Raw genomic sequence first — 12,615 nt, 5'->3', positions numbered from 1 at the left:
TCCATTTTCTTTCTCTTCTCCCTCTGGTATACCTATTATTCTTATGTTATTCTTTCTGATGGAGTCAGACAATTCCTGTAGGGCTTTCTTGTTTTTTATTATTTTTGAGTCTCTTTCTTCTTCTCTCTGTTGTGCCTCAAGTTGTTTGTCTTCTATTTCACTAATCCTATCCTCAATCTGGGCTGTTCTGTTAGCTAAGCTTGTTACCTCGTTTTTCAGCTCATGAATTGAATTTTTCATTTCTGTTTGATTTGTTTTTATAGTTTCAATTTCCTTGGTAATATATTCTTTGTGTTCATTGAGTTGTTTTCTGATCTCCCTATATTGCCTTTCTGTGCTTTCTTGTATATCTCTGAGTATTTTTAAGATTTCTATTTTAAATTCTCTGTCATTTAGCTCCAAGGCTTCCAATATGTTAAGTCTTTTCTCCATAGATTTTTCCACATCTATTTGTGTTACCTCTCTTTCTTTTGTATCCATAATATTCGATTTCCTCTTTCTTATCGGCATCTGAGGGTGGTCTTATTGATAGCACTAATTAGAATTAATAAAGAGTAAAAAGTAAAAAAAAAAAAAAAAAAAAAAAGGTGAAACACCCCACAAAAAAAAACAGTAATAATTTATTATTTCCCCCTTTTTTTCTCTCTTCTCTTTCCCTCCTCTCCCCTCCTCAGGGAAATATCGTGCCTATAATGGAGGGCCTGATTTGGGGTGAAGAGTTCAAGGGGCAAAAAAAATGGAGTAGGGACCTACTAAATGCAAAAAAAAAAAAAAAAAAAAAAAAAAGGAAGAAAATCTTAGACAAGCATAAGATGATTTGCTTGTATGTGATGGTCAACTAAGAGATATAATGAGAGGGATAAGAGGGAACCAGAAAAAAGGACCAAAAAAGAATAATAAAGAAGAAAAAATAAAAATAATAAGTAAAAATCTGTTGTATTAAGTGGAGCGAAGACTAAATACAATGGAGACCTTGGGTTGGGAGGACCCAAAATGCCACAAAAATAAACAAACAAGAAAAAAAAATAAAAACAAAAGCAAAAAAGAGAAATAAAGCCAAAAAAAAGCCTTGAGTCCCAAATTAACTAATTTCTTCGTGATTGAGGATTATATGGGAGGAAAGTAAAATGAGAAAAGAAAAAACGAATAGAAAGGAAAAAATAAGAAAAAGAGAAAAACGAAGGAAGAAATAAAATAGGAAGAGAAAAAAAACAAAATAAAGCAAGACAAAAAAAAAAAAAAGAGGAGAGAGTGAGAGTTATGTGTTTTGGAGTATAACCTTAAAGGAGGGTGAGGATGAAGAAGAAAAATAAAATGCAACACTCATGGGTAGTGTAGTTCAAGAAAGGGGAAGCATAAGATGGGCAGAGAATAGAAGGACCGAGGTGGAGGAAATAAAGGCAAAAAGATAGAAGAAACAACAACAACAACAACAACAACAACAAAAATAGTGGATCAAGTTGTAAAGTCTGTGGGTTTTTCTTGATTTTGAGAGGTTAACTTCTTCCTTTTTCTTTTCTCTCCCTCTTCCTGGTCGGTGACTCTGTACCCCAGGCTCTGCCCCTGTGTCACTCTTAGGTAGGGATTTGCAGTTGATGGGATTCTATGGCAATGTCATATAATTGGCTTTAGTCTTGCTGGAAGTAAAGGCTTGTTGGCGTTTGCAGGGTCCAACGATGAGAGAGTTTGCTTTCCTGGATTCTCTCTCCTAGTCCCCCCTTTCTGAATTAGCAGCCTGGTGATCCAGCTATAAGGCTGCAACTGCTTCTGCCTGGGGAGTAAGAGGCTCAAAGAGCTGGGAAATCCCCACTCTATCCCCACTCAGTGCAAGGCTTTGGGAAAGGCTCTGAGAGTCAGGGCCTCCAGTGTAATCAGGCGGGGGTGGGAGTCAATTGTTGTCAAGGTGACTGTTCAGCGCCTATCATTTAGTTGGACCTCTCAACCCAGGCTTTCCACACTTTGTAGCCTGTTTTTGCAGGGAAGAAGAGGCACTAGTCTCTGCTTACGACTAGTGTAGTATAGACCTTATTATCTGCCAAGTCCTTCTTGTTAGCGTTTATCCCTAAATATGGAGGCTCTATTAATCAGAAGTTGCCCCCGCCCCTTTAGCGAGAGGCACTAAAAAATATCACGCCTCTTGTCTTGGAACGCTGAATTGAGAGAGATTTTATCAATTAGAACCGAGGGTGCGCAGATTTCATGGGTTAAGCTAATTTCAGTGATTGGGTCGCAGCTGTGCTTCCGAAGGTATTTTTAGGCTGCCTGCGCGCGCCCCTCCCCCAATGCTTGATTGTTAGCTTGAATGGCTGGGTGAGGTGCCCCGCCCACGGAGAGAATCTCCCAAGCCTCTCCCGCTCGCCCCGCCGCTGGCGGCTGGACCGCACCAGGCGCAGGATAATGGAGCCCCCTGGGTGTGCGGGCCAGCAGGGCGCCCTGGGCGCGTGGAATGCCCAAGGCACGCGCGCGAATGGGGCGCTCCAGGCACCGGTGGCCGGCGACCCCCACTCGCAGTGTGCGGGCCACTGGGAACGTCAGCGGTGCTCAACTGGTCCGGGCGCGTGCACGGCTGCTCGCGGTGGCTCACGGCGGCGGCTCGTGGCGGCTCGCGGGGGCTCGCGGTGGAGGCTCGCGGCGGCCGCTGGTGGTGGCTTGCGGTTCCCAAGTATATGGGCTGACTCACCGCAGGTGCACTCCCTTGCGGTTTGAAAGAACGTCCCTGTGGTAGATTCCTCCACACCCTCGTCTCTCAGATTCAAGTGATAAAAGTCCTTTCGCTATCAGTTTGTGTGGAACTCCGGAATGCTCTGAGGATAAATTTTTCTGTTTCTAGTTGATAAATTTGTTGTGATTTAGGGGAGAGCTGTCGGACGCGCTGCTCACAGCGCCATTTCCGTGACGTCACTCTATTCAGGGTATTTTTAAATAGTACATACATTATGTAAAAGTCTGACAAATATTTTACAAACTAAGTTTCTCTCTGTGATTGTTAATTCAATTAAGTGCACTTTTGACAGCACTGCAGATTTGATGAACAAATTAATTTTTTCCTATTCCATGACAACATTATTCAGCCTTTATCACAATTTGTTGAGAAGGAAACCATAAAGTATTACCAAGTCCGTTTACATATATAGTAACAGAAAAAAAAAAATCACCTAGGAGATATTTCACCACTATCAATGACATCCACAACTCTGTTTAGCAAAAATGGTTGTGACATTGTAGGGTCCCTGTAGACATTTAATGGGAAAATAAAGCAAGTATTTGATAAACATTTTTCTATAAACTGTCATTTGAAGCATACCATTGATTAGATTACTGACTTTAGTAAAATATAAAAACATTTTAAAAGAAAAAACATTTTAAATTAAGGATTTAAAATACATTCTGCCAAATAATACTATAGTTTTTAACATTTTGACTGTATACTTTTAGTTCATGTTTTCATGAAAGCTCCAATAATTTGATGAGAAGTAACTGGAAAATACAGGTGTGTATAAGCCCCCTTTATTGCTTCCCTATCACTAAAAGAGACATGCCTTCTGAAATGAAGCTATTACCTTATTGACACATTTTCTGAAGCTGAGAATGGTTTAGGATTATGATCTCTGTATTACTGTGTAGATAACCCAGTCTCACATGCCCATATTTTTGTGCATGTTACCATTCTTCTAGGCTAGGATGTTAAATGATTTACAGGATAGCATGGCATAATGAGAAGTTTTCTAATTAGAAGTGACAAACTCAGCCTGATAGGTGGTGGCACAGTGGATAGAGCATCGACCTGGGAGGCTGAGGACCCAGGTTCAAAACCCTTAGGTCGCTGGCTTGAGCGTGGGCTCCTCTCACTTGAGGTGCAGGTTCGCCAGCCTAAACTCGGGGTCATAGACATGATGCATGGTCACTGGCTTGAGCAAGGGTTCACTGGCTTGGTTGGAACCCCCGCCCCCCTGTCAAGGCACATATGAGAAGCAATCAATGAACAACTGAAGTGCCACAACTATGAATTGATGCTTCTCATCTCTCTCCCTTCCTGTCCATCTGTCTCTCTGTCTGTCTCTCTCTCTCTCTTTCTCTCTCTCTCTCTCTCTCTCTCTCACACACACACACACACACACACACACACACTTAAAATTAAGTGTCAAAGTTTGGTATAAAATCTTCAACTAACTTTAGTTTTACTGATAATGATGGCCTTGGTCAAGACCTTTTATCCCATTGAGTTTTATTTTTCTAATTAGTAAAATTAATGTGGGAAAGGAGGGGAAATAGATCAACCCACAGGTTGGAGGGTGACTCATGTGAAAAATATTATTTTACTATGCCCTAGCCAGTGCTTAATGTTCAGGCCATCATCTTGGATACAAGCATGCAGTCTGTCACTCTCCACCTTCTTTGTTTTTAATTTGCATGAACAAAAGGATCATTTTGTTTTTTAAAACAGAGGTCACAATCTAGTTAGCCAAATGTGGCCAGCAAAGGTCATGTCTTTGAGCCTCATAGGTTTCAACAGAAGTCTGAGTCAACAGTGAAAACAGAGGAAAGATCACATAACAATCTAGGTTTTCAGTTGTTGTTGAAAATTGGAAAAGTGTCTCCCTCTTGACACTGAAGTACCACTTGGGAAAGATCTGCTAGCGCTGGAGAATTTCCCCCTCCTGGAAGTTCTCCACTGTCTCTATCACCCTTAAAAATGACCTGACTTTAAGACTGAATATTAGTTGCCATTTTATCTATGCTTGTTACTACATTTCTATAATAGGGAAATATTTTTTTCTTTCTCTAGCCTCCATTGAAAGAAGGGAAACAAAAGACAGCTTAGAGGGCTGCTTGCTGGGAGGAAATGGGGATGAGTGCATTTCTTTGTGAACGGGTTCACTATGCAGCACCTGGACATCTTCAGCGATTTACCTTACCAGCTGGCCCCCTTCGCCCCTGGAAACTGCTCCTTGCTTTAGAAGATCATAACTGCCATTCTAGAAATAATACAGGAAAAAAGATGACAAAACTAGTTTATACTTTGTTATTTACTAGCCGGGCTAACATACACCAATCATTTAACTTCTCTGGATTTCAGAGTTCTCTTTACTTCATAAAATGATAATGCTAGACTAAGTAAGCTCTAAGATACCTCTTTGCTTTAAATGCTATAATTTTTAAGTTTTACTGCTTATAAGGAAACCACAATCACATTCCTGTTACAAATGTGTACCTTATTAAAATTAGTTGCCATATTTTTCCGCCAATCTCAGGCAGATTTCAGTGACTACGTCTGTCATGTTTCATGTTTACACTGTACATTGTAGATATTAGAGCTTCTAAATGAAGACTCTGCTCAGATTCAACGTGTGCCTTTAAAATGCATTTATGTTGTGCTTTTGTATCTTCAAACTGATGAAATAATGACCCTGGCAAGTTCTCATCAATTGTGCACTGTTCTTCAAGTTCTTTGCTGCTAATAATAGCTAACATACTTAAGCAGATTCAAAGGTAGCACCAACAAACTGATCTCATTCTCATAAATTCTGATATGATTTTTGAATGAAAATTAAATAAATGGAGTTCCAGGCCCCCATCAAGAACTCCCACAGAGCCAACAGCCACTACTGGAAACCTTAAAAATAGCAATGTCCAGTTTCCATACTTAGAATTCTGACTTAATTTGTCTGGAAAAGCAGATTTTTTAAACACCTCCTATTATGCCAATGTGAAAACACTGGACTAATAAAAACTTTGGCTTGTGGGCTATGAACAAAGGCCAGGGTGCCAGGCAAATATTGAACAGGTACCACAGTGAAGTCAACTTCATAGTTTTCCTGGTGTATTTAGTTTTTCATTCAGAATCTAGCATGCTTGATTGTATCATGTAAATATTTTTTAATGTTGGACAGTGGAGAACAGTATAACACTGTTTTGTAAAAAGTAGATCTTTGGTAATTTTTTTAAGTGAAAGGAGGGGTTGTAAAGAGAGACTCCCACATGTACCCCAATGGGGATCCACCCAGCAACCCCTGTCTGAGGCTGATGCTCGAACCAACTGAGCCATCCTCAGTACCCAGACCCAATGCCTGAACCAACCAAGCTACCTCAGTGCCTGAGGCCAATGCTCAAACCAGTCAAGTCACTGGCTGTGAGAGGAGAAGAATGTGAGAGTAGTGAGAAGGAAGGGAAAAGAAGCAAATGGTCACTTCTCATGTGTGCCCTGACTGGGAATCAAACCTGGGACATCTGTACATCTGGCCAACATTCTAGCCATTGAGCAAACTGACCAACACCCATTATTATTTTCTGATATGAGGTACAGAGTTTTATGTTAGAGGAGTTTCATTCCAGGTTTATTGCTTAGCATAATTTTTATGTCAACACGTGATACACATCGTAATATACTTTTAGGTTAGCCAAAGAAAATAGCATTAAACTTAAATAATTCAAAAAGTAGAAAATTAAACTACATAATAGTTTAATAGTTTTTAATTTTGTAAAAAAAGTAAATATTCATCACTCCTCAAAGAAACGTCCTTGTAGAACTTACATATGAACTACATCCAAGACCACCTTCTCTGTTATCCCATATGTCCATAGGTCCTATCTACATGTAGTAGAAATGAGAGTTATAAAAAAAGAAGTGATTCTAGAATTTATTTAGCTCTGCATTTTTATCTTACAGATAAGACAGTTGAGGTGCTTGATCACAAGTGATTTGTCCTTATTACTAGATGGCAGAACCAGAAGTGGAATTCATATTCAGAATTCTGGTCTCGGATTCCTTCTCCTATACCATCAGATTCCCCAAAGTTCTACCTTTCCTATGAAATATCCATTCTGCCATTGTTACTTGTTCTAAAACTATAACAACGTAATACGATACATGCTGACAAGTCTTAAATAATGATTCTCAAATGCTGTGGTTTATTTGACTGTGATATAGATGTCCAAGTTTAGAATGTAGTAAGTCAGTGCAGGTTTGCTTGGATGTTTCTATAATTAACATCCAAAGTAACACTTCCAGACCGTGTGCCAGTGCATGCCAGAAGTAAATGTGTTCATAGCATCTTTGGTTGATTATTAAAATCTTCTACTGCTGATATACTAATACTTTTCCCATCTCCAACTGGCTTTACTTTTGCAGCTTTGAGCAGTAATTCAGTCCCCTACGCCTCCCTGATTGGCTCTGTGTCCTCCCTCTCTAGCCAAACCACCACTCAGTCCATATATGATAATAACTCTCTCCCACGATTCGCTCGAAAAGGTCTAAACATCTTTGTCTCTATTATTTTCTTTGTTAAAGCACTGTAATGGATGTCCACATTATTCCATTTCCATTTCCAGATCAGCCTAGAGTCTCTTGTACCTTTGCATTTTCATCCTTGTCATTGGGGGTGCCTCATCTGGATAAGAGCATTTTAATTAGACCACTATCACCCACCCACTCCCTCCACAGAATATAAATTAGTTCAATTCTATCATCTATATGGAAAAGTTTCAGAAATGGGCTTAAACATTTTTGCCCAAATGCATGATTATATGAGCAACAAAGAGTTTCGACTTCCAAACCTATTCATTTTTATTGGGTCTTCTATTAAGAATTTAGCTAACTGGAAGCAGACCTTCAAATCCATCAATGCTAAAACACTAAAAATTCACATCACTGTGCTAAAATAATGATTTAGAAGGATTAAAATAATTTTTTATTTAACTTACCAGAGCAATTGATATTTTGGTGTTTGAAATGAAGGGACTTCCTGGTGACTTTCAATAATGGCATAATTTCTAAAATGCCCATAAAGCAACCACACGTCCTGTTGACTTAATGGTCACAGTTCCACAGGCTAACTAACACCCTCCAAAGGGTCCCAGGGACAGCAGAATGTCAACATGGCTTCCAGTTTGAGCCCCTCTCTCATTCTTTGTCCTCTTTGCTTTAGAGGCTTCCCTGTAGGCGTACTAGTTCAAGTCTTCTCGCCGGTTGGAATTTATATCTATAAGATAGGAGTCAGCCATACTCTTTCATGTTACTCCTAAAAAATTAATCTGAAAGAACTAAAATGCAAATCATACAAAAAGTAAGAAAACATTGGAAAGATAGTGGAATGGTCAAAATTAGCACGGGAATCTTTTAAACAGAATCTGTGAAACGAATATATCTTCCACTGGCCGACTGAACTAAGATGTGCCTGCCACGCCCTGTTATGCTTTCCTTCTTTTTCCACCCCGTTTCCCCTCCTATTTTTCCACCATTTTCTCACTTTCCTTGATTCATTTTCCATTAGTGGACAAAGATGTTTACACCTGAAGTAGATTGTAGGTTAACTGGCGGTTGTATAATGGGACCTTGATAAAATACCACAAAGCCATTAGTGTGGCCATTTATAAATGCCCAGAAGAAGGTTTCAACCCCAACCTCTACAGTCTGCTACTAGTGGAGACATTTTTGAAACTTAGTTTGGTGTCTGATTTTGTCATCAGTGATGATCATCTATGAGCTGTGGTGCATGCCATTCTTTGCGTCCATGTTTGCATGTGAATGTCAGTCACCTACAGATTTGTGATATATAAAGAAATCTTGAGTCACTATGTGAAGTGAATCCTGTAAAAATGTTCTGCATTTTTATTAATCCTTTTAAAAGGTCTATCAGACTGCACATTTCATTTTCTTTAACAAATTCGTTCTATTTTGTTTTATTTACACCGTCATTTCCTTTGCAGGTTCAGATGATTCCGGTTACCCTGGTAACCTTCATTCTTCAAGTTAGTTTTCCTTCATTATGCATAAGTCACTTTATGTTTCCTATCAAGCTACTACTCTTTCCCTTTTAGACCTTTCTCAGTGTCTGATTTCTTAGTTCACTTTACACCATTTAATTCCACACAATTTCCATTTCACACAGTGCAGGAGAAGGAGTTTGAAATGACATAATAGTCATTACTCAAAGCAGAAGTTGACATCAAGCCTGACTGTCAGTTTTCTCCACTAGCTAACTGCATTGATTCATAGCACAATAACGCTTTCTTTTACATCAGGAGTGTTAGTTTGGGGACTATGCTTGATGACTTTTCATTTGGCTACAAAATTCATTCTTTCAGAGCATGTCCTGCTTTGAGTAACCAAACTATCTGCCTGCTCCCTCACATAAAACATCTTTACTACTCACATATTTTCAGGCCATTGCTAACTATAGTATTTCCTATACTTTAGAATAGTTAGCATAATTTTTATTTGTTTTCAAATGTGTTTCTTCTTTCATTTTAATAGGTATGGCTAGTCATCCTCCAATACCTATCTTGGAACTTGCAGATCATATTGAAAGGTTGAAAGCCAATGACAACTTGAAGTTTTCCCAGGAATATGAAGTAAGTTAATATTTTGATACTTGACAGTAATTCCCACAGCTGTCCTTATCTTCTTTTTGACCATCAATTTGAAAATTAACTTTATCAATGAATTGTTTTTTAAATGTGACTCTGAATCTGTTTATAACAGATTGTGACATAAATGTTTATAACAAAGAGCCAACTTAAAAGTGTCTGTATAGTTAATAGAGTAGTTATACTTTTAAAAGGTCATTGATATTTTATATTTGTTCACTGTTACTTTATGAGGTTGATTTATCTTTTCTGGTTTTAAGTTCATAGAGTATACTGAATTATGAAGCTTCCCAGTGTACCAGATGCGTGCCAAATACTCTGCTTCATGGTGAGAATCCTCACTGAGAAACAGAGATTGCAGGGAAGAGTAGATTTCTCAGTACTCTTGGTTTTGGATGGCCTGAAAACCCTATAATGATTGACTACCAGCACATGATTTAGCCTTCTGTCTAAAATAATACAAGAGCTAATATTAAGATAGTAATATATTCCCAGAAAGTCACCTGTTTTGAAGCAGTGGTCAAGTGAATGGTATCTTAAAATTTCAGAATCTGTAAAGGGTGCTGTATGAATTCTTGATGAAAGTGAATGAAAGTCACTTGATGAAAGTGAATGGATGTATGTGTGTTTGGATAGCGTGGCATTCACTAGGCAAAACTGAGTATTTCTAGAATTCCCAGGAACAGAGACTCATTAAAACTGATTCATGAACTATTGATAACTGGGCCATTATTATTCTTTTAGGCCACGTTTAACTTAGCATAACATTAAAATGTACAACTAAAATTTTGCAGTTATGCCAAATACCAAAAGGTTGTTAAATGTCTGAGCAGGCCAAACCCTACTATAGAGTTTCTATTGATTACTGAGTGAAAATCCTAAAACACATCTCTGTGGCCTCTTTGTTTCTGTTGTATCAACCTTAAATGAGTCTGCTGGACTAGATAATCTATCAGTCCCTCCCAGCTCTTATATCTGCCCTATCACATTTGGTAAGAGCCTCTAAGAGGAGCCCCAACCTCATGTGTCAAGAGGGCTGTTAAATATATGAAGAAGCTCCATGTAAGAGAATGAGGAGTGGTGAAGCCTGTGGCAATCTGGATATTTGTATGAACTTTCTAAAGTCCACACTCTTCCAGGTTGAACACTTTAAATTATTGTGCTGGCTAAGCAAAACAAATCTGTAGCCCCTTGCACCTCTATACTCAAGAGCTGGATGTCCTTTTATACAGTCAGAATACCCAACATCTTTGTCAAAGATTGATAGTACACAAAGGGGATTTTGTCATTGAAGGGGTTTTATTTGGGGGGGGGGGGTTGTTTGTTTTTCCTCGTTGGTTAAATTGTATTTTTTTATTCTGTTCCAAACATTCAGGAGAACATTTTCAATGTTATAAAACTCACCTCGGATTGTGAAATGTTTTATTTTATCAAATGGCCTGCTTCTTATTTTTCCCTTGTTCTTCCTCTTGGCATAATGATTCTTTTCAACTTAATGCAGTATTTTTTAGAACAGTTTCTATAGTTTCTCATTTGAGGATTATGGCTACAAATTGAGTTTTACGGAAAAAGAAAAAAACATGAAAAATGCAACCTGGGGACACATAAAACCTCTCTGTGAAGTGTCAGTTTTCACTAACCAGGAATTTTCCACCTCTCCAACCGGATCTTTATCATTGTCAGGATTATTCTTATTGTTTTGCTTAGGTGGTATTTTCTTTATGATCCCACTTTAATACTTCATTTATGATTATGAATCTCATAATGGGTCACAGAAATTAAAATTTGATAGCTTAACCTTATTAATAAACCATTAATTCACTCTCTACCAGTATAACTTGAAACTATGGACAATATTTGCATCACTCAGGCAACCTCAGTTGTATGCACTGACTACAATAAATGGCCTCCTTGAAATGTGGAATTTCTCCAGAAATGCTACATGTAAAGATACTATAACAATAGTCATTTAACCACTTTAGCCATTAGCTCAGAAGTGCTCCCTGAAACTAGTTGTGAGAACTGCTTGCTGGCAATGCTCCCGATAAAACTACCCCAGTAGCTGTTGCCGTGATAGACCACACTGACTCTTCACCATTTACCTTGACCATGATCTGTGATTAAAGCTCCCCGGGTGGGAATTGACTCCACTGTGCCCTAACAGACATGAAGGAGATATTTAAGTGTTGTATTCATCTGTGATAATAGAATAAAGGCCTCGACATAATATTGGAGGCCACAGAGCAACACTTTGGAAAAAATTTACATATAATTATCCAAATAAGTATGAATAAATTTCTTTATTGATTTTTAATGGAGAAAATGAAGGAAAGACCAGTCACATACCTTTCAAATGTCTCATTATTTTGTCATCGCTATGGATTAACGTTTATTCACACCTCTCGAGACACGTGGAGCTAAATTTGTTATCCTGAGACTGAAACAGAGGTTAAAGGCATGAAAGCTGTCGGCACTGATCCTGATGTCAGAACAGGAGGAAGTGGGTTGAAATTGGAGCACAGCTTTATTAGATCATGTGAGAGATTTCCTTTATGATCAAGAAAACTGGGCTCAGACATTTAGTTCAATGACAGCGGGAAAAAGGGGTCTGAGAAATTAATAGAACTGTATCTATAGCTGTATCTTGAAGATCTTTACAGATCCTTTAGGTTTTCATTTTGTGATAAAAGACTGCAAAGTCCTACTGGAATTTAAGTAGCCAGAATTTGGGGATGACATCTAGAATGCAGGGAATAAAGTCCTCCTTAAGATTGGTATCACTGTCAAAATTAATGACTAGGTGGTGAATTTGCAGACTGATTCAGAATAGTATGTGTAGATCTTGCCAAACATAGTCTTTGTAATGCCCATAGAACATTTGGAAACCTAATTAAAATTCAGATTTCTGTTCCCAACACCGCAAATGCTCATTCAGTAGGTCAGCTATGGTAACCATGAACATCCATTTCATTTATTTTTCCACAGTTTTATCGAAATACAATCGACAAATAACATTGTATTAGTTTAGGGTATACAACATAATGATTGGCCATATATATATATGTATATATATTATATATATATATTACATATAATATATATATTGCAAAATGATTACTTCAGTAAGTTTAGTTAATACCTATCACCTCACATCGTTACATTATTTTTTTTTAAGATGAGAACTTTTAACATCTCTTTGAGCAATTTCAAATATGCAATATAGTTTTGTTAACTATATCCATCATAGTG

At 38.1% G+C, this 12,615-nt stretch overlaps 1 protein-coding gene across 16 annotated transcripts in view; it reads left to right on the top strand.

Annotated features, from left to right (window-relative positions):
• PTPRD (protein tyrosine phosphatase receptor type D) overlaps window positions 1-12,615 on the top strand; it is a 2,510,439-nt gene that overhangs the window by 2,374,848 nt on the left and 122,976 nt on the right. For 15 of the 16 annotated variants that reach the window (XM_066257235.1, XM_066257234.1, XM_066257236.1 and 12 more), the window contains one exon: window positions 9,254-9,351. In XM_066257235.1, the coding sequence (XP_066113332.1) occupies window positions 9,254-9,351 (98 nt within the window). Of the gene's footprint in view, window positions 1-8,706; window positions 8,749-9,253; window positions 9,352-12,615 lie in introns of all 16 variants that reach the window. The other variant, XM_066257249.1, reaches the window with a different exon arrangement.

The sequence above is a fragment of the Saccopteryx bilineata genome, chromosome 2 (assembly GCF_036850765.1).
Source record: "Saccopteryx bilineata isolate mSacBil1 chromosome 2, mSacBil1_pri_phased_curated, whole genome shotgun sequence".
Taxonomy (NCBI): Eukaryota; Metazoa; Chordata; class Mammalia; order Chiroptera; family Emballonuridae; genus Saccopteryx; species Saccopteryx bilineata.
The sequence above is the reverse complement of the archived record's forward strand: the minus strand, read 5'-3'. Positions and strand labels throughout refer to the sequence as shown.